The 23,505-nt window shown below is 36.5% G+C and overlaps 1 protein-coding gene across 5 annotated transcripts in view; it reads right to left on the bottom strand.

Moving 5' to 3' along the window:
- Positions 1 to 23,505, bottom strand: part of SCAP (SREBF chaperone) — a 113,093-nt gene that overhangs the window by 23,399 nt on the left and 66,189 nt on the right. For all 5 annotated transcript variants that reach the window (XM_056805206.1, XM_007499712.3, XM_001366973.5 and 2 more), the window contains exon 3: positions 1,870 to 1,999. In XM_056805206.1, coding sequence (XP_056661184.1) covers positions 1,870 to 1,999 — 130 coding nt within the window. The remainder of the gene's footprint in view (positions 1 to 1,869; positions 2,000 to 23,505) is intronic.

Raw genomic sequence — 23,505 nt, forward strand, 5'->3', positions numbered from 1 at the left:
AAACTGAGCATAACTTGGGTGGTGTGTCACTTTGAGGAAAAAAAATCATAATTTTGCAATATTTATAGTTTAAATAAGAAAAATATATAATTGTAATATATAACTATATTTAATAAACCAAAAATGAATTATTTAACTTACCTGCTTAGTGACTTCTTTGTTCATCTGTCAATCCGTTTCTTTTGTTGGTCTTGATATTATTTAACTTGTGTGGGGTGCCGTGAACCAAGATAAGTGAGGAGGGGGAATTCTTTAACTAACCTGCCTATTAGTGACTTTTTTGTTGCTCAATTGCATTGGCTAAATCTTCAACTGAAGGTTGGTATTTGGTACACTTCAAACCCAAGCAAGTGCTACCAACTTCATCTGTCAATCTGTTTCTTTTGTTGGTTTTGATATTATTTAATTGCCCACATGTGCTCTTTCCATGCGAACGCCCCTCGCACCCCAGCCACCTGGGCCACCCGCTGTTTCCCCCTCCCTCATTCCCATCCGTGGAGCAGCCCTCCCCACCAGGGCCAGGCCAGGGCATGGCCACGGCCATGGCTGCAGACATGCAGCGGCTCCCAGGCCCCAAGGCCGCTGAGTCCACATGCCATCGAAAATGGCTATGTGTGTCATAGTTCACCATCACGGACCTAGCTGCTTTTTTATAGTTAGGAGGAGACTTAGAGAAAATCAAGTTAATATAACTTTTCTCTCATTTTATATAGAAGGAAAATGAAGGTATGAATTATTACGTGATTTGTCCAAGATCCTGTAGGTAGGCAATTACAAAGTTGAAACTAAAACCTAGGTCTGCTTCTCAGTCTGCTGAGAAATTAGCTACATACTGAATTGCCTCCCAAAGTCATATAAGACAGTATAAAATAGGTATGTGTGCACACTACACATTAATTTTTTTAAATTGAGGGTACCAAAGCATTCTAAATCACAGAATCCAGAAAGGTCGACAGACTAGAACATTGCACTGACTCTATTAAGATAAATTCAGTAGGGATGAAAGTAAAGTCTTATATTTGGGTACCAAAAAATTACCAGTCTCACAAGTATATATAGAAGGATGCACTGTTAGTAGTTAATTTGGAGAAGTTTGGGGAGTTTTAGTAAAGATCAATTTTAGCCAGTAATGTGACATAGTTGTCAAAAAGTAATGCCATCTTGATTTGCATTGACAGGAACAATTTTCTGAAATCTTGAGGTCAATATTCCACTTATCTCATCAGAACTTCTCTTATAATATCTTTCATTGTGTCCAATTCTGAATACCAAAGTTTAAGAATGACACTGACATGGTAGAGAGGGTCCAAAGAAAGACAACCAGGATGGTGTCCTGATCATATAATAGCTTTCTTCAGGTAGGTTAAAAGCTGTCACATGGAAATGGCATTAGATTCACTCTGTCTGACCCCAGAGAGTAAAATTAGTAGAAATTAAAAAGAGGCTAATTTAGGCTTAATAAAAAAATGGAAAAATTTAGACTTAATGGAAAAACTTCCTAACAATTATAACATCCAAAAGTGGAAAAGGTTAAAAGGTGGTGAGTTCTCCCTCCTTGAAAATTTTCAAGCAGTTTGATGTCAAGGACAATTCCTTTCGTATATGGAGCTAAATTAAATTAACTACTACATATCACAAGGCATATGACCTAGTGAATAAAAACCTGGCCTCTACCATAAAGGTTGTGTGATCTGGAGGCAAGTTATATCTCTTAATGCTTCAGCAACTCTAAGAGAATATTACAGAGAAGCTATTGATCTGCATTTGGGTAGGGGAAATAGTAAAGACCAAATATATGATAGCTAATAATACTTTTCCCCCATTTCCCACCATCCTTTCAGTCTCTTCCTCTACAAATCAGAGACCTACCCAATCTGGCTGTTCACTCCGATCCTTCTGTTGGCGATCTGGGTCTGATAGTGGTGGTGAGTAATCCTTCACAGGGGTAGTGTATTCCACAGGTCCTGTTCCAGGCAAGGGGAGCTTCAGTAGTGGATAGCTGGGATGTAAAAACAGGCAAAAATGTGAGGCTTTTTAGAAAATAAGTCTTTTACTAGGCTACTTTATCTTCATCTAAATTCCTCTACAGGAAAGCCGAAAAAGAAAATCCTTAATAATACCAAAATCACAGATATAGAATCTAGAGTTGGAAGATTTTTTTAAAGTTCAACTTTCTCATCTTAGAGGAACCTAAGGTTCAATCTCATATATGTACAGGTAGATCTATGACTAATATCCAACCCTGGGTCCATTTTCCCCTACAGTGTGTTGCAACTCATACTGTCCACAGGTAAATCCCAAATGGGCTATAATAAATGATTCCTTACTCCCAACCAATACTAGCCCTAAATTACTGACTCACTGGAAACCTAAAAGATTCTTCCCTTACACCTGTGTTTGGAGTAGAAACACCAGTGTTTGTCTCTGAAACAATTTGCATTCCTATTACTCTAAGATGACAGGAAGGAATAGACAGGGCTGGGAAAAGAGGGTTCCAAAATGGCCCCATCCTTAAAGGGCCTAACTATATGGATAATTCTCATTTAACTAAAATAATTTTATACTAATCTCAAGAAACTTTCTTGACCAGTTTTTGGGTTTATTTTTTTTTAAGTAACCATTTGGAGCCTAACTCCAAAATTCCAATATCAAGTATTTGTTGCAAATAGTTACTATTCGATAGTGGAATAGCCAAGGTTTCTATCCTAAAAAGATGTAGACAAATAGTATAGATCCTAGCATCAATCAAAATTGGATAAAAACCACTGAAAAAGCACATGTTTTAGGCCAGATCTTTGCAGTCTTCACATGTCTTCATTTACTCAGGCCAAAGCCTGAAAAACATTTGCCCTCAGGAAAACCTACTTTGAGATGAAACTAGATTACAGATTTAAAACTGAGACTTCAGACATCATTTAATACAACTTTTCCATTTTCAAATTAGAAAACTGGCACATGACCTTTCTACCAAGTATCTGGATTCTACTGAAAATATCAAGTTTGTTCCATAATGCATGTGTTATTCTACAATGAAGATATTAGAAACTCCAGAAATGATGTATCTTTTTTTTTACATTATTTTATTTGGTTATTTCCAAACATTATTCATTGGAGACAACGATCATTTTCTTTTGCTCCCCCATCCCCCACCTCTCCCCTAAACGACACGTGATTCCACTAGGTATCACATGTGTTCTTGATTCGAACCCATTTCAATGTTGTTGGTATTTGCATTAGAGTGTTCATTTAGAGTCTCTCCTCAGACATGTCCCCTCAACCCCTGTAGTCAAGCAGTTGCTTTTCCTCAGTGTTTTTACTCCCACAGTTTGTCCTCTGCTTATGAATAGTGTTTTTTCTCCTAGATCCCTGCAGATTGTTCTGGGACATTGCATTGACACTAATGGTGAAGTCCATTATGTTCAATTGTACCACAGTGTGTCAGTCTCTGTGTACAATGTTTTCCTGGTTCTGCTCCTTTCACTCTGCATCACTTCTTGGAGGTGAACTGTTCCAGTCTCCATGGAATTCCTCCACTTTATTATTCCTTTTAGCACAGTAGTATTCCATCACCAACAGATAACACAATTTGTTCAGCCATTCTCCAATTGAAGGGCATACCCTCGTTTTCCAATTTTTGGCCACCACAAAGAACGCAGCTATGAATATTCTTGTACAAGTCTTTTTCCTTATTATCCCTTTGGGGTACAAACCCAGCAGTGCTATGGCTGGATCAAAGGGCAGACAGTCTTTGGCATAGTTCCAAATTGCCCTCCAGAATGGTTGAATCAATTCACAACCACACCACCAATGAATTAATGTCCCTACTTTGCCACATCCCCTTCAGCATTCATTACTTTCCTTTGCTGTCATGTTAGCCAATCTGCTAGATGTGAGGTGATACCTCAGAGTTGTTTTGATTTCCATCTCTATGATTATAAGAGATTTAGAACACGTTTTCATGTACTTATTAATAGTTTTGATTTCTTTATCTGAAAACGGCCTATTCATGTCGCTTGCCCATTTATCAATTGGAGAATGGCTTGATTTTTTGTACAATTGATTTAGCTCTTTGAAAATTTGAGTAATTAAACCTTTGTCAGAGGTTTATGAAGATTGTTTCCCAATTTGTTGCTTCCCTTCTGATTTTAGTTATATTGGTTTTGTTTGTACAAAAGCTTTTTAATTTGATGTAGTCAAAAATATTTATTTTACATTTTGTGACTCTTTCTAAGTCTTGCTTGGTTTTAAAGACTTTCCCTTCCCAAAGGTCTGACATGTATACTATTCTGTGTTTGCCTAATTTACTTATAGTTTCCTTCTTTATGTTCAAGGCATTCACTCATTTTGAATTTATCTTGGTGTAGGGTGTGAGGTGTTAATCCAAACCTACTCTCTCCCACACTGTTTCCATATTTTCCCAGCAGTTTTTATGGAATACTGGATTTTTGTCCCAAAAGCTGGGATCTTGGGGTTTGTAATAGACTGTCTTGCTGAGGTCACTTGCCCCAAGTCTATTCCACTGATCCTCCCCTCTGTCTCTTAGCCAGTACCAAATTGTTTTGATGACTGCTTCTTTGTCATGTAGTTTGAGATCTGGGACTGCAAGGCCCCTTTCCTTTGTATTTTTTTTCATTATTTCCCTGGATATCCTTGATCCTTTGTTCTTCCAAATGAAGACTTTGTTATGTTTTTTTCTAAATCAGTAAAGAAATTTTTTGGAAGTTCAATGGGTATGGCACTAAATAGATAAATAAGTTTGGGTAGGATGGTCATTTTTATTATATTAGCTTGTCCTACCCATGAGCAGTTAATGTTTTTCCAATTGCTCAAGTCTAGTTTTTGATGTGTGGAGAGTGTTTTGTAGTTGTGTTCATATAGTTCCTGTGTTTGTCTTGGGAGATAGATTCCTAGGTGTTTTATTTTGTCTAAGGTGATTTTGAATGGGATTTCTCTTTCTAGTTCTTGCTGCTTAGCTGTGTTGGAAATATATAGAAATGCTGATGACTTATGTGGATTTATTTTGTATCCTGATTATTTTGATTAGCTTTTTTGTTGATTCTCTAGGATTCTTTAAGTAGACCATCATGTCATCCACAAAGAGCAATAACATGGTCTCCTCCTTGCCTATTTTAATGTCTTCAATTTCTTTTTCTTCTCTAATTGCTATTGCTAGTGTTTCTAGTACAATGTCAAATAATAGAGGTGATAATGGGCATCCTTGTTTCACTCCTGATCTTATTGGGAATGCATCTAGTTTATCCCCATTGCAGATGATATTAGCTGATGGTTTTAGATATATACTGTTTATTATTTTTAGGAACTACTCTTCCATTCCTATGCTTTCAAGTGTTTTTAATAGGAATGGGTGTTGTATTTTGGGTGTTGGCTTTTTCTGCATCTATTGAAATAATCATGTGATTTTTGTTGGTTTGCTTGTTGATGTGGTCAATTATGTGGATGGTTTTCCTAATATTGAACCAGGCCTGCATCCCTGGTATAAATCCTATTTGATCATGGTGGATGACCCTTCTGATCACTTGCTGGAGTCTTTTTGCTAATATCCTAGTTGAGATTTTTGCATCTATATTCATTAGGGAGAATGGTCTATAATTTTCTTCCTCTGTTTTTGACCTGCCTGGTTTTGGAATCAGTACCATGTTTGTGTCATAAAAGGAATTTGGTAGAACTCCCTCTTTGCTTATTATGTCAAATAGTTTGTATAGAATTGAGATTAGCTGTTCTTTGAATGTTTGATAGAATTCACTTGTGAATCCATCAGGCACTGGGGATTTTTTATTAGGGAGTTCTTTGATGGCCTGTTGGATTTCTTTTTCTGATATGGGATTATTTAAGAATTCTATTTCTTCTTCTGTTAGTCTAGGCAGTTTCTATTTTTGTATATATTCATCCATATCTTCTAGATTGGTATTTTTATTGCCATATAATTGGACAAAGTAATTTTTAATGATTGCCTTAATTTCCTCTTCATTGGAGGTGATGTCCCCCTTTTCATCTTTGAGGCTGTTAATTTGCTTTTCTTCTTTCCTTTTTTAAATTAGATTGACCAGTACTTTGTCTATTTTGTTTGGTTTTTCAAAGTACCAGCTTCTAGTCTTATTTATTAGTTTAATACTTTTATCACTTTCAATTTTATTAATTTCTCCCTTAATTTTTAGGATCTCTAGTTTGGTTTTCTTCTGGGGGGGGGGGTTAATTTGTTCACTTTCAAGTTTTTTTATTTGCATTTCCAATTAATTGATCTTTGCCCTCCCTAGTTTGTTAATATATGCAAACAGGGATATGAATTTTCCTCTGATTACTGCTTTGGCTGCATCCCATAAGGTTTGAAAGGATGTCTCACCATTGTCATTTTCCTCGATGAAATTATTGTTTCTATGATTTGTTCTCTAACTAACTGATTTTGGAGTATCATATTATTTAGTTTCCAATTAATTTTTGATTTGGTTCTCCATGTACCCTTACTGATCATTATTTTTATTGCCTTATGATCTGAAAAGGCTGCATTTATTATTTCTGCTTTTCTGCATTTGTATGCCATGTTTCTGTGACCTAGTGTATGATCAATCTTTGTCAATGTGCCATGTGGCGCTGAGAAGGTGTATTCCTTTTTGTCCCTATTTATTTTTCTCCATGTCGATTAACTCTAATTTTTCTAAGAGTTCATTCACTTCTTTTACCTTTTTCTTATTTATTTTTTGATTTGATTTATCTAAATTTGATAGTGGTTGGTTCAAATCTCCCACTAATATGGTTTTACTGTCTATTTCCTCCTTCAATTCTCCTAGTTTCTCCATTAGAAACTTGGGTGCTATACTATTTAGTGCATACATGTTGATTAGTGATATTTCCTCATTATCTAAAGTCCCTTTAACAAAATATATTTACCTTCCCTATTCCTTTTTTAATCAGGTCTATTTTTGCTTTGGCTTTGTCAGATATCATATTGCAACTCCTACCTTCTTTCTATCAGTTGAGGCCTAGAAGGTCTTACTCCATCCTTAAATTCTGACCTTGTGAGTGTCTACCCTCCTCATGTGTGTTTCTTGAAGACAACATATGGTAGGGTTTTGGATTCTAATCCATTCTGCTATTCGTCTATGTTTTTTGGGCGAGTTCATCCCATTCACATTCAAAGTTATGATTGTCACTTTTGGAATCCCTGGCATTTTGATATCCTCCCCTAATTCTGACCTTTCTTCTTTAGCTATAACCTTTTAAGTCAGTGATTTACTTTAAATCAGTCCCCCTAGTCCCCTCCCTTGATATGTTTCCCTTTCTAGCCCCTCCCTTTTTGTTCCCTTCCCCTCCCCCCTCTCCTTCCCTCCCTTTTTGTGTTCCCTCACCACCTACCCCCCTTGGTTTTCCCTTCTCCCTTACCCTGTTGGATAAGATAAAATTCAAGATCCCAATGGATCTCGATGCTCGTCCCTCTCAGAGTTGATTTCACTGAGAGTAAGGTTTAAGTAAAAACTCTCTTCCTCTCCTTCTTATAGAATTCTTCCCCTCCCCTTCCCATATGTATCTTTGTGTGAGAAAGATTATTCTATTTATTTTTCCTATTTCTTGGAGTATATCTTAGTACCATCAACGATTCCCCCCTCCCTTTTTTTCCTATCCCTCCCTTTCTCCATATCTTCTTGATGCCCCAAACTTTCCCTATGCATGATTCTTCTTACTATTCTAATGATGCATACAGTTTTTGTAATGTGTAACTCTCATTTTCCCCACATGTTAATATATATATATACATATATATATATATATATATTGATATAAATGTAGTTCATATAGAAGAGTTTGAATAAAAGAAAAAGATAACATTTTTCTCCTTTTCCCTTTCCTTCATTTTTATCTTTATCATGTTTTTTCTTGCTCTTTGTGTTTGGATATCCAACTTTCCACAGAGCTCTGGTCTTTTCTTTACAAATGCTTGGAAATCTTGTATTTTGTTGAATGCCCATACTTTCCCCTGGAAGTATATAGTCAGTTTTGATGGATAGCTGATTCTTGGTTGAAGACCCATCTCTCTTGCTTTTCTGAATATCATGTTCCATGCCTTACGGTTGTTCAGAGTGGAAATTGCTAGATCCTGTGTGACCCTGATTGGTGTTCCTTTATATTTAAATTGTCTTTTTCTGGCTTCTTGTAAGATTTTTTCTTTTGCTTGGAAGCTTCGGAATTTGGCAATTACATTCCTAGGAGTTGTCTTTCGGGGATTTAGTGTAGAGGGTGTTCTGTGAACTCTTTCAATGCATATTTTGTCCCCTTTTTCTAGAATCTCTGGGCACTTTTCTTTGATATCATGTATTATGATATCAAGATTACTGTTTATTTCTGGCTTTTCTGGTAGACCAATGATTCTCAGACTGTCTCTCCTTCCTCTGTTTTCCAGGTCTGTCACTTTGTCAGTGAGATATTTTATGTTGTCTTCTAATTCTTTAGTCTTTTGACTTTGCTTTATTAATTCTTGCTCGTTTGCAAAATTATTGTCTTCCAGTTGCCTGATTCTGACCTTTCAAGACTGGTATTCCTTTTCAGTTTGGTCTGACCTGTTTTTTGAGGCTTCGAGCTGTTTTTGCATTTGCATATTTTGGTCTCTCATGTTGCTGAGTTCTTTTTGCACTGTTTCCCATTTTTCCTGCCAGAAGGCTTCCATCTTTTTGATAATTTCAGATTTAAATTCTTCAAGAGTTTGTGGAGAATTTCTATTTCCTTTGGAAGGTTTTGGAGCATTTGCTTGTGTTTCCTCTTCTATCTCCTCTTTATTTTGTATTTTTGCTCCATAAAATGTGTCCAAAGTCGCCCCCTTCTTCTTGCTTTTCTTGGGGTTTGGAGGCTTTTGCACTTCTGTACTGTTTGCCATCTCTATCTGAGTGAGGAGAACTGGCTCTTAGTGTATCTGTCTGATGGTCCGAGGCTTTAGCCCCAGGCAAACTGTCCATTCTCCGCAGCTGCACTGTCTTCCTGGCGAAGCCCAGGGTCTGCCCTCCCCTGCCTGCCAGTGTTTCAGGTGTATTACTGCTCTCAGTTCCCTCCAGTAACTTCTCCGCTGCCTTACTTCCATGCTCTGAGCCTGGCACAGCACTGTCCGCAAGGTACCTCAGTGCCTTTGCTGGCCCTGAGGTTTTTGTCCTTTCAGAAGATCCTGCACTCTAAGGGAGGAGCGGTCCTGGCCTCCCTGAGCTATGAGGGCTCCTGATGGGATTAGGTTCAGCTGGGTTGGTCTGGATGTGCCCCGAAGCAAAAACCTCTGCTGCTTCCCTGCTGTCAGTGTTGGATTCCTGGAGACTGGCCCAGGTTAATTTCAAGGTATGCCCTTCGGAGCAATCCCTTTGCAGGCCCCAAGGTTTCTGTCCTTTCAGAAGACCCTGCACTCTAAGGGAGGAGGCAGAAATGATATGTTTCTAAGAAAATATAATGGTTTGGAGATGTAATCTGAGGTGTGGATTTGATAGAACTTAGATCTCTCTTCTCCCAAAAGAGAGCTATGCTCTAGGGCACTGTGACAAACACAGATCTCCCCCAAGGCCTCAGTTCCACTTATCCTGAACAGGGAGATCACCCAGAAATACAATGCTTTTAAAATCAAGATAATCATTAATAAGCAAGGACATAATTGTGCATGGAAGCAAATTGGCCTAGTACCAAAAGGTACAAAGTATAAATGGCCAGCGGCTATTTTTATAATTCTTAGTGAAAGGAGGTGGAAAAGGGGGTGGAAAGGACTAATTCAGAGAAAGACCAAAGGGGGAACAAAGACATCTCTGGTACGTATTTTTAGCCTAAGGCAGCAAGATACACATATGAAATGATTCAGTTTCAAGATTTAAAAAAAAAAAACAATGAATCTTAGGGCCAGATGTCCCATAGTTGAGGCCAAGTGATAAACTTAAGAGATAAAGAGTCTGGGACTAGAGATATGAAGTCTAAGAACGAAGATATCAAGTCTGGGACTAGACAAGTCACAAGGACTTTGGTTATCTCATCTCAGAGACTGAGAATTTATATGGAATGAGCATGGCTGTCTAGCCTAGTATCCCAGGATTAAGAGTTTCACATGGTTTCCTCAGCCAAGCAACTACTGTCAAAGTTTCTTCAAGTTACTCTGAGTCCTAAGTACAGTCAGTTTCTCTAAATCACTCTGAGTCAATAGTCAGTCTTACATAGTCTCATCATCCACATAGTAGGGTAAAGTATATCAAGATAGTTATCAAGATAATTTACACAAGAGGTAAGAGGTATTCATTCTAGATACTCTAAGGATTCCCTATTACTTATATAGAGATTAATAGATTAGATCATTTTTTAAAACTGCAATTTTTCCAATCAGCAAAAATCTGCCTGCTCTTGCAATTATCCCTTCAACCTATTCCTAGTTTAGAATGAAAGAAAAACAAAACTCCTGTTACAAACATGAAGTCAACCAAATCAAATTTCTGCACCGGTCTTGTGCTGTGCTCCGGCACCAAAGTTCCATTCTGCAAGTGACCTCTCTATCAGAAGGTATAGGTATATATTCTTCCTTCCTTTAACCTGTTCAAATGAGAGTTAAATTGAAATATGAGCTACTCACCACCTCAACTCCCTTCTCTTTGTTTGTATTGATGTTTATTTGTACACCACTATTAAGAGAAATAATTTCCCCCATATTTCCTCTTCCCAATCCCCTCTAAGTATTTTCCTCTTTTCTTTGCATTCTTCTTTCATTAATTAGTTCTCTAGAATCATGCTGATCAATTTCTTGTCTATTTTAAAGTTGTCTTTACCACATTGTCATGGTATAAAATTGTTCTGGTTCTACTCACTTCACTCTGAATTAATTCATACAAAATCTTCCAAAGTTTCGCTGAAACCTTCCTCTTAGTCATTTCTTATACCACAATAGTATTATATACATTATACATTATTGCATGTATAGTTCAACCTTCCCCCAATTTATTGGTACCTCCCAGATTCCAATTGAATGCCAGATCAAAAAGAGCTATAAATATCTGTGTATAGCCTTAATCAGAGTTTGTTATGCTTAGGTCTAATCCTTCCCTTAATCTATTCTGCCTCTAATTCTTCTCCCCTTTCCCTTCTGTTTCCCTATCACGTGAAATGTATTTCTGTACCAATTCTGCATGTGTTATGTGTATGTATGTACTCTTCCTCCTTTAACAAGTTCAGATGAGAGTAAGGTTGAAGTTTGAGCCACTCACCACCTCTACTTCCTTCCCCTCCTTGTTTAACAGATATTTACTTGCACACCCTGATTATGTGATGATTTTCCCTCCCTTGCCCTTCCTTGGTGTATTCTCTTTGTATTTTTCTTTTAAAGATAAAGACATAACTGGCCTACTTCAAGGCATTGCCAATTAAACTCATTCTATGTTTCCTAAAGATGACAGTGTTCTGATTGGATATATCTATCACCACCTCTATTAGAATATAAAGTTTATCCTTGTTTAGTTTGTTGTAATTGTTCACGCATATTTTACCTTTTTGTTCTTCTTGATTTCTATGTTTAAACTTTATAAAGTTTCTACACAGCTCTTTTATTAAAGTCTTGAGGTATCTTTTTCAAGGGGTTATCCTCCATCCCCTATTAAAAGTAGAAAGAATCTGCTTGTCACTTTTTCCTGAGAGAAGCTTCAAAATGAAAACTCCTACGAATATCATAGTCATGATCCAGAACTTCTAATTCAAAGAAAATACTACTAGTGGCCAGAAGGAAATAATTCAAGTATCAGGGCCTCAATCAGGAAAATGTACATTTAAGTTGTCTCCACTATAAAGAAGCAGAGAGCTAAGAATATGATATTCCAAAAGACAAAGGTATATAGGTTTATAGCCAAGAATAATTTATCTAGCAAAAATGAGTATAACTCCAGGGGGGAGAAATGGATTTTAAATTTTAATGCACTGAAGAGAAGAACTTCTTAAAAGGTGAGATTGGTCATATGGAAAAAGTACACAAATTCACTGAGGAAAAGAACTCATTACAAAATAGAATTGGCCAAATAGAAAAGGAGATACAAATGCTCACTCAAGAAAATCATGTGTTAAAAATTAGAATTGAGCAAGTGGAAGTTAATTACTCCATGAGACATCAAGAAACAATCAAAGTCAAAAGAATAAAAAAAAAATTGATGAAATTGTGAAATATCTCACTGGGAAAAAAAACTGACCTGGAAAACAAATCCAGGAGAGATAACCTAAGAATTATTGAATTACCTGAATGTCACAAACAAAAAAAGAGCTTAGGCATCATCTTTCAAGAAAGAATCAAGGAAAACTGCCCTGATATTCTGAAACCAGAGGGCAAAACAGAAATGGAAAGAACCTACCAATTACCACCACCTGAAAGAAATCACAAAAGGATAACTCCCAGGAATATTATAGCCAAATTCTAGAGTTCTCAGGTTAAAGAGAAAATATTGCAAGCAGCCAAAAAGAAATAATTCAAATATTATGGAGTCAATCAGGATAACACAAGATTTAGCATCTTCTACATTAAAGGATGGAAGGCCTAGAATATGATGTTTCAGAAGGCAAAAGAGCTAGAACTTCAACCAAGAATTATTTAATCAGCAAAAATGAATATAATCCCTTGGGGAGTGGGGGGAAGGAGGATGAGTATTCAATGAAATAAGAGGACTTCCAAACATTCCTGATGAGAAGACCAGAGCTTAATGGAAAATCTGACTCTCAAATTACAAGACTCAAGAGAAGCAAAAAAAGTAAACAGGAAAGAAATCAAAAGGCATTCAATAAAGTTAAACTGTATATCCCTACATGGGGAGATATAACTCCAAGGAATTTTAATCATTATTAGAACAGTTAGAAGGAATATATATAAACCTCTAGAGAACAAGGCTATAAGTTGAATATGATGGAATGATATAAAAATTAAATTAAGGCATGAGAAAGAAGAATGAATTGGGAGGAGGGATGTCAGAGACCATATTTGGGGACAACTTGACCTGAAACAACATAAGGATCTTTGGGAAACTGAACAAACAAGTTACCTCCTGAAAACAGGTGTCGCTAAGACCAACGGCCACAAACCATAACAATAACCATTCTTCATGTTCTCTCCTGGTACAAACAGTCTTTAATCACCACCACCCCCCTTTTACCTCAAGCATATATATTCTTGCCTTGCACCTGCAATAAACGGAGCCTTGACACTATCAGACTGACTCTGTCTCTCTATTGCGTGCTTGGTCTCCCCTCTCTCCCCCTATGGTCTTTTTAGGTGGCTGCTTCCCGGACCCCACAGTTGCAATTCCGGCAGGCACGGATAGAGGGAGGAGGGAGGAGGAGAAAACAGAATGGAGTAAATTATCTCACATAAAAGAGGCATGAAAGAGCTTTTAGAGTGGAAAAGAAGCTGGAGCAGGCAGGGAAGGGAATGTGTGAACCTTAGTCTCATCAAAATTGGTTCAACGAGGGAAGAACATACAAAATCAATTAAGTATAGAAATCTATTTTACCCTACAGGATAGGAGGGCAAGAGGATAAGAAAATTGGGGGGGGGGGGGGGAAGGAGGCTGAGAGAAAAGAGGGAAAATTGGGGGAGGTGGTGGTTAGAACCTAAATGGGATAAATATGATGGAGAGTAATACATAGTAATAGTAATGGTGCAAAACGTTTTTTATAAGTCTCTCTAATAAAGGCCTCATTTCTCATATAAAGAAATGAGTTGAATATAAAAGAATACAAGTCATTCCCCAATTGATAAATGGTCAAAGGATATGAATAGGAAGCTCTCAAAATAATTAAAGCTGTCTCTAGTCATGCAAAGAGGGTATGACTAAATTCATGCAAAAATCATTATTATTTAGAGAAATGCAAATTAAAACAACTCTGAGATACCACTCTCCACTTCAGATGAGCTATTATGCTGGAAAAGGAAAAGGAAAAAACTTGGAGGGCATGTGGCAAAGCTGGGACACAAATGCATTATTGGGGAAGTTGTGAACTGATTTAATAATTCAGGAGAGCAATTTGGAACTATGCCCAATGGGCTTTATTTTGACCCAGCAATAGCATTACTAGATTTATATCCCAATGAGATTTTTTTAAAGGGGGGCACATATATGTACAAAAATATTTAAAGTGCCTCTTCTTAGAGGGCTAAAGATTTGAAAGTGAGTTGATACCCATCAATTAAGGAATGGCTGATTAAGTTACAGTATATGATTGTAATGGAATACTATTGTGTTTGAGGAAATGATAGGCAGAAGGAACTCAGAAAAACCTGGAAAGACTTAGACAAACTGAAGCAGAGTGAAATAAGCAGAACCAGGAAAACATCATATAGTGAGAGATATTTTACAATAAACAACTGTGAATAACAGCTATTCTCAACAATACAATGATCCAAAACTATCCCAGAAGACTCATAATCAAAATTGTCATCTATTTCGAGAAAAAGAAGTGAGTCTGAATCAAAAACAAAGCAAACTTTTTTTCCACTTTCTTAATTTTTTTCCTTCCACAAGGACTAATATGGAAAAATGTATCATGTGATCACACATGTAAAATCTATACAAGATTGCTTACTACCTCATGGGGAAGAAGAGAGGTAGAAAATTCAAGATTCAAGATTCTTTGGAAAATGTTGGAAACTGTTTTTATACGCAATTGGGGGGAAAATGAAATTTTAAAAAGAAAAAAAAGAAATGACAGGGAGAGGGCAAGGCTGGTTTCAAAAAAATATAGCAAGACCAAAATGAAATGATGCAAGGTAAAATCAGAAGAAATGGGAGATCATTGTGCATAGTAAGAGTGATACTGTAATGATAATCAACCAAAAGATTTGGGCTACTCTGATCAATTCAATGAACCAGGACAATTCCAAAGGATTCATGTTAAAAAAAATGTTATTTACTTCCAGAGAGAGAACTGATTAATTGAATGCAAGTTTAAATAACATTTTATCACTTTATTTTTCTTGTGTTTTTTTAAAATATGGCTAACATAGAAATATGTTTTGTATGATTTCAAATTTCAAAGTGATATATTGTTAGTCTTCTAGGGGTAGGGGAAGTGTGAGAGGGAGGGAGAGAACTTAGAACTCAAAACTTAAAAAGAAAAAATGCAAAAAAATAAATAAATAATTTAAAAAATGCTTTAAATAAGTAAATGGACAATAATTTAAGCTATGCATTTAAAACGATGCAAGGATGGTGCTAAATGGTAATATATGCAATGCTAGTACCCTACCCTGCCAGTCAGAATTATCCTTGGAAAGAAATTTAACAAATGTTTGGAAAAAAGGAAGAATACTATAAGAAACACACAGACTCTCCACTTAAAACATCCACATATATAGGCAATCTTAGTACAACCTTGAATGTCCCAGAAGTTACCAAACCCAAAAATTAGTATATCATAACTTTGAGCCAGGGCACTTCTCAAGAAGCATCTTACAAAAATGAGTCCATAGGTGGTAACACAAAAGCATAATGTTCTAATTAAATCAAAAGACTGGCACAAGGGGGCCTAACAGTACCAGATCTTCAACTGTACTATAAAGCAGTGGTCATCAAAACAATCTGATACTGGTTAAGAGAGACAGAAGGGATAAGTAAATTGGGTAAACACAGAATAGTATACATGTCAGACCTTTGGGAGGGGAAAGGCTTTAAAACCAAGCAAGATATAGAAAGAATCACAAAATGTAAAATAAATAATTTTGACTACATCAAACTAAAAAGCTTTTGTACAAACAAAACCAATGTAACTAAAATCAGAAGGGAAACAACAAATTGGGAAAAAATCTTCATAGAAACCTCTGACAAAGGTTTAATTACTCATATTTATAATGAGCTAAATCAATTGTACAAAAAATCAAGCCATTCTCCAATTGATAAATGGGCAAGGGAAATGGATAGGCAGTTCTCAGATAAAGAAATCAAAACTATTAACAAGCACATGAAGAAGTGTTCTAAATCTCTTATAATCAGAGAGATGCAAATCAAAACAACTCTGAGGTATCACCTCACACCTAGCAGATTTGCTAACATAACAGCAAAGGAAAGTAATGAATGCTGGAGGGGATGTGGCAAAGTAGGGACATTAATTCATTGCTGGTGGAGTTGTGAACTGATCCAACCATTCTGGAGGGCAATTTGGAACTATGCCCAAAGGGCGACAAAAGAATATCTACCCTTTGACCCAGCCATAGCACTGCTGGGTCTGTACCCCAAAGAGATAATGGACACAAAGACTTGTACAAAAATATTCATAGCTGCGCTCTTTGTGGTGGCCCAAAACTGGAAAACGAGGGGATGCCCATCAATTGGGGAATGGCTGAACAAATTGTGTTATCTGTTGGTGATGGAATACTATTGTGCTAAAAGGAATAATAAAGTGGAGGAGTTCCATGGAGACTGGAACAACCTTCAGGAAGAGATGCAGAGCGAGAGGAGCAGAACCAGGAGAACATTGTACACAGAGACTAATACACTGTGGTATAATCAAACGTAATGGACTTCTCCATTAGTGGCGGTGTAATGTCCCTGAACAACTTGCAGGGATCCTGGAGAAAAAAACACCATTCATAAGCAAAGGATAAACTATGGGAGTGGAAACACCGAGAAAAAGCAACTGCCTGAATACAGAGGTTGAGGAGACATGACAGAGGAGAGACTCTAAATGAACACTCTAATGCAAATACTATCAACAAAGCAATGGGTTCAAATCAAGAAAATATCTAATGCCCAGTGGACTTACGCGTCGGCTATGGGGGGTGGAGGGGAGGAAAAGAAAACGATTTATGTCTTTAACGAATAATGCTTGAAAATGATCAAATAAAATATATTAAAAAAGAGAGAGAGAGAGAGAGACAGAAGGGAAGATCAGTGGAACAGACTTGGGGTAAATAACCTCAACAAGACAGTGTATGATAAAGAGCCCAGTTTTGGGGACAAAAATCCACTATTTGACAAAAACTGCTGGGAAAATTGGGAAACACTATGGGAGAGATTAGGTTTAGATCAACATCTCACACACTATACCAAGATAAATTCAGAATGGGTGAGTTACTTGAATATAAAGAAGGAAATTATAAGTAAACTAGGTGAACATAGAATAGTTTACTTGTCACATCTATGGGAAAGGAAAGTTAAGACCAAGCAAGAGTTAGAAAATATTACAAAATGTAAAATAAATAATTTTGATTACATTAAATTAAAAAGGTTCTGTACAAACAACCAATGAAATCAAAATTAGAAAGGAAGCAACAAATTGGGGAAAAAATATTTATAACAAAAGCCTCTGACAAAGGTCTAATTACTCAAATTTATGAGGAGCTAAATCAATTGTACAAAAAAGTAAGCCATTCCCCAATTGATACATGGGTAAGGGACATAAATAGGCAATTTTCAGATAAAGAAATCAAAACTATCAATAAGCACATGAAAAACTCTTCAAAATCTCTTATAATTAGAGAAATGCAAATCAAAACAACTCTGAGGTACACCTAGCAGATTGGCTAACATGACAGCAAATGAAAGTAAAAAATGTTGGAGGGGATGTGGCAAAATTGGGACATTAATGCATTGCTGGTGGAGTTGTGAATTAATCCAACCATTCTGGAGGGCACTTTGGAACTATGCCTAAAGGACTTTAAAAGACTGTCTGCCCTTTGATCCATCCATGCCACTGCTGGGTTTATACCTCAAAGAGATAATAAGGAAAAAAACTTGTTCAAAAATATTTATAGCCACGCTCTTTGTGGTGGCAAAAAACTGGAAGATGGGGTGGGGGGGGTGTCCATTGATTGGGGAATGACTAAACAAATTGTGGTATCTGATGGTGATGGAATACTATTGTGCTAAAAGAAATAATAAACTGGAAGAATTCCATGTGAACTGGAACGACCTCCAGGAATTGATGCAGAGTTAAAGGAGCAGAACCAGGAGAACACTGTACACAGTGACATACACTGTAGCACAATCGAATGTAATGGACTACTCTACTAGCAGCAATGCAATAATCCAGAACAATTCTGAAGGAGTTATGAGAAAGAATGCTATTCACATCCAGAGAAAGAACTGTGGAGCAGAAACACAAAAGAAAAAAACCTGCTTGATCATATGGGTCGATGGGGATATGACTAGGTATGTAGACTCTAAACAATTACTCTAGTGCAAATATTAATAATATTGAAATTGATTTTGATCAATGACACATGTAAAACTCAGTGGAACTGGTCACTGGCTACCAGGGGAAAAGAAGGGGAAGGAGGGAAAGAACATGAATCATGTAACCATGGAAAAATATTCTAAATTAATTAAATAAAAATTTTCAAATTCAAAAAAATTAAAATTAATTAAAATTTTTAAAAGACTGGTAGACTGGCATGAAGATGATAAATTTATTTGGTCTCAACAATTCAAAAAGACTATCAGTTAAGGAGCACAGAAATCAAAGACTCAATTTTAGAGCTGTAAGGGGCTGATATGTCATTGAAGAACAGTATTTAACAATATCATAGATTCCTGAAATGATCAGCTTCAGAAGAATGCGAGAGGCTTTCTTAAAGAGAGATATAACTATATTCTATTTATAAAACCCTATAAGGCAGTAGTATAAAACTCAAATAGAAATAGGGGCCATATATAAGGATCCTTGCAGTCCACATACTTAGAAAATCATATATTATCTATTTTCTATTGTATTTTTTTTATTTTGTTAACTATTTCCTAATAACATTTTAATCTCATTTAGACAACACTTGCAAATGTTGCCCAGCAGCACCTCTGAGACTTCTGTAGTAAGGTACTCTCAAGTTAACCTTCAGATTCAATGTGTAGGAACTGAAACCTAAAGGGAAAAATTATGTTTGTTATTATAAAAAGATAAGTGGGGGGCAGCTGGGTGGCTCAGTGGATTGAGAGCCAGGCCTAGAGACGGGAGGTCCTAGGTTCAAATTTGACCTCAGACACTTCCCAGCTGTGTGACCCTGGGAAAGCCACTTGACCCTCATTGCGCAGCCCTTACCACTCTTCTGCCTTGGAGCCAATACACAGTATTGCCTCAAAGATGGAAGGTAAGGGTTTTTATAAAATGAGAGAGAGAGAGAGAGAGAGAGAGAGAGAGAGAGAGAGAGAGAGAGAGAGAAGTGGCAGAGTTGAGAGCAGTACCAAAGAGTATCGTAAAAATTCTTAGTATTTTCCTATACTTATCTCTATTTATTAAGGATCATAGAACGTTAGAACTGGAATGAGACCTCAGTAGGGAAAAAAAGAACAAATCTAGCCCAACTTTCATTCTATAGGAACTGAGAGATGAAGGCTCAAAAGTCAAGCTGACTGGTTCATGACCATAGAGCTGGTCAGCAGTACAGCTTGAAGAAGAATATAAGACCTTAGACAGTTATTAAATGTATAATTTGCAAACCTGTCCTGCTACCAAAACAAGAACAGACTGGAGACCAATTTAAAACAAACTGTTGTACTTTCATTGCTATGTTTTCCTGAGGGACAAGGACAGTTAAGGACATGAATGAAATTCCATAAAAGGAGTTGAGTCTAGGGTAGCATAAACACAGAAAAGAAACCATGAAAATTTTACAACTCTATAAATCACTCATGATCCAACTAAAGAAAATCCTGCTTACTGGTCAATCTGCCCTTCTTACTTCAGAAACATCCAAGGCCTTTGTAATTTTCCTGTTCAAGCCCAGGACATTGTCTACATAAATAAAATAAATAGAATAGTAGTGACCCTCAAACCAATAAACTTACATTTCAACACAGCCCCCAGAGTTATCATTAAACCAGTAAAATCACAAGTTTAGACTTGAACTCATAAAGAAAAAAATTTCAATCCCTGTCCTCTGGGAGTTCAGTCTATGAGGGCCAAACATAAAAACTACTCTGTACAAATAAGATATATACAGGATAAATTGGAGACAATCTTAGAGGGAAGGCACTTGCATTAAAGGGGCTTGGGAAAGTGGGATTTTAGCAGGGACCCAAAAGAAGCCAGGGGTATATGAGAGGTATAATGAAGATAGAAATAACAAGATTAGACAATGAGTTAGTTTAAGTTGAGTGAGAATGAGAAAGAGAATAGATAACTCAGAGATTGCAAAACTGAATGGCAGAATAGAGGTGCCCGGGACAGTAATAAGCAAATGAAGAAGGAAGGGTTTTTGCCAGTTTAAATAGTCTAAACACAGGTCAGTGGAAATGAGCAAAGAATTCAAGAGAGAAAATGGAGTGACTAGCTTGATCTGAGAAGCATGCACACAGCAACTGATGAAATCAGGGCACAGAGCCTTGAGAGAAACCTAAGGTTAGTGTGTATGTCATATACAAAGATTCAGAAAAAGAAAATGGGGAGCTGTCAAACAGGTATGAAGTAGAAACAGGGGAAAAGGGAGTGTCACACAAAATCAGGAGAGGAGAGAGTACTTTGGAGATAACAGAGGCTGAAAAGAAATTAGGAAAGACAAGGCTTGAGAAAAGGCCACTAGATTTGCTGATTTTAAAAAATTCTCATTAACTATGAGGAGAGAGAGCAGTTTTAGCTGAATGATAAGGTCAAAACAGGTTACAGAGGGTTTTGAAGATTTATAAGAGAAGAAGTAAAGACTCCCAGGAAAACGTTTTCTTAAAGACTGTTGTTCTAAGGAGTTTAGTTAAGAAGGGGACAACAAATATAATGAGGATTCTATATCTCCCCTCTTTTTGTTTTGGTGAAGTATGAGGGAAATGCTCAGTGGACAAAGTGGTGTGTGGATCTTATAGGGAATTTAAGATACAGAAAAAGTAGGGGAAAGAAAGTCAATTAGGAAGGACTACTAGAGCTGCCTTGCTGTTGCTGTCATATTAACTTTTCCAAAATTCTTATCAAGTCCTTAACTTTCTTTCCACCACTCCTAAACTATTTCATTTTGTTTCTGTGGAGAGTGTTTCTGCAGTTAGTGTGTTCCTTAACATTTTGACATTTAAAAAAATATACTTTGACATTAAGTAGTTTATCAGATGGGAAAGAAAATGGTTCAAAGATAAAACATATTTTTCAAAATCAATACCAAAAAATTTTGCTGATTATTGAATCATAATACAAGTTCAAAGTCTAGAAGTGTTATTCCCTGTTCATTCTCACCTTTTTCATGATTTCGCTATATATTCTAAATCCAAATTAATTGTTATTCTTTCTAGCTCCATAAATATCCCTTTGGTAATTTACTTTTAGTAGTACTGTCATTTTTACTATATTGGTACATCCTAATTGTAAGTACTGAATAACTCCTTTAGGTTATTTAAATTGTTCTTTATTTTTAATAAGTTTCATAATTTTGTCTATGTAGCTCTTGAATGTGTTTAAGATGGACTGACTGGGTCTTGCTCTTCCATTAGTGTTCCCATGGATTTTCTTTATATAAAGAAGTAATTTATTTTTTTAAAGTTGTCTGAAGCTCACTATTCTACTAAATCTGTTAATTATTACAAATAGTTTAAATGCTGATTGCTTAGATTTTTCTAGGTAAACTGTTGTATGTGTCAGGACTAGTTTCTGCTTTGCCTTTTTGCCTTTAATTTTTCTCATATTAAACTTATTGCTAGAAATTCAATGAGTATAAAATAAGTAGAAAAGAGGTATTTTCCCAAATGTAATGTGAAAAGTACTAGTATTCCCACTTGTATTTAATACTATTTTTAATTTTAGATGTAGTCTTAATCATACTAAGACCTTTCAAAGCTTCTATTCTGTAGGGTGTGTGATTTTGTGCATTTTTTAAAAGCATAAATTAGTTATGTTTTGTCAAAGGCTTTTGTTGTACCAGTTGGCATAATAATATGGCTTAGGATGCTTTTATCCTTAATGATTATGCAAATTGTTTTCTTAATGTTTAAGACAAACTAATACCAAGGTGAATCCAAATTAACAACAGTGAATGATTTTCTGGCTATTTTGCTATCATATGTTTGTTAGGGATTTTGTTGAAAAAAATTTTGGTCCATTATCCATTAGTGATACTGATTTACAGTTCTCCTTCTTTGTTTTATCCTTCCCTAATTTAGGTAAAAGGACTCTCTTTGGCTCATAAAATGAGTTCAATAGAACGTTTTCTTTCTCAATTTTTAAAAATTGCATATTATTTATATTATCTTAGAATTTGATAAAATTTCCCTATAAATTCATCTGGACAAAGTTTTGGCTTCTATGGAAGTTTCTTTTAGATGGTTCAATTTCCTTTAGTAAAACTGTATTATTTAAGATTTCTTGGGCATATTACTTAAGTGAATTCTGTCCTTCCCTCTCCCCCTACTTCACACGTTAGCAAGTAGCCTAGGATCCACCCATTTGTGGCCTCTCCTTTGAGACATCCCAAGGAACTAGGTCAATCAGAACATCAATTCTGGAACTAGATCATTAGCCTTTCTGGCTTTATCCCTGAGACTTCTGTAAACCTTAAAATTTCATAGACTTATGAATGTTAAAAATTTTACTCCACATTGAGGAATCCTCCAATTCCCTACTTGAAATAATTCCCTACCAGATAGTGAGAACTCTACTTGAATGTGAAAACTCCTTGCTATGGGAGTATCCCTACTCCACCCCTACTTAAGACTGCTTTAGGGGAGAAAACTCCTTGCTATGGGAGGACCTCGATTCCACCTTAAGACTGCTTTAGGGCAGAAAACTCCTTGCTAAACAATGAAAGTACTTGGACCCATGCTTATAATAAGGCAAGGAGTTCTTTGAGCCAGGCCTGTTTTTAGAATTGATACAATGGGATGCTAGGTACCTAAAAGGGTCAGGCAAGTTTTCTCTTGATGAGATTAGTTGACTCAGCTGTGTTTTCTCTAGTTCAGACTTACTGAGGAGATTGGTTGACTTAGCAGGAATTCAGATGGGCAGTCCTTTGGAAAACGTCTACAGTGATTGATGGATGTAAGGACTTAGGGGAGGTGACATGGGAGAAAAACCCCTATATAAGAAAAAGCAGAATCTCTTGAGGATATATTCTTTTGGAGAAATCCTTTTGGAGGATCTCTGATGAGGATCACTTGGGAAGAATCTCTTGAGAGAGGCTCTGGAGAAGGGAAACTCTTAGAGGACAATCTCTAAGGAGGTCTCGCTGACGCTCCTCTAAGGGGACTCTGTCCCTCTGGAGGCTCTGGAGAAAGGCCCTTTGGAACAGTCTCTGGCTGGAAGGCTCTCTGGTGAAGTCAGCTGAGATGGAGCTGTCCTGGTGTCACTAGAATCCTTGCTTAGGCAGACCTTGTGGTGAGTGTTAAAAGACTGACTGACTGATTCTCTCTCTTAAGACTCAGGTCTAGGCCATATTGGCTTGAGGCCCTTCATAATTATTCCTTTCCTACTCTTTCTCTAATTCTTCATTATATTATTAATTAAAAATCTCTATAAAACCCAGTTGACTTGGGTATTTGAATAATTGGGAATATTTCCCTGGCGACCACCTTATATTTGATTTAAAAACCAAGACACTGTAGTGAAACATATTTTCTG

This window comes from Monodelphis domestica, chromosome 7 (genome assembly GCF_027887165.1).
Source record: "Monodelphis domestica isolate mMonDom1 chromosome 7, mMonDom1.pri, whole genome shotgun sequence".
Lineage (NCBI taxonomy): Eukaryota > Metazoa > Chordata > Mammalia > Didelphimorphia > Didelphidae > Monodelphis > Monodelphis domestica.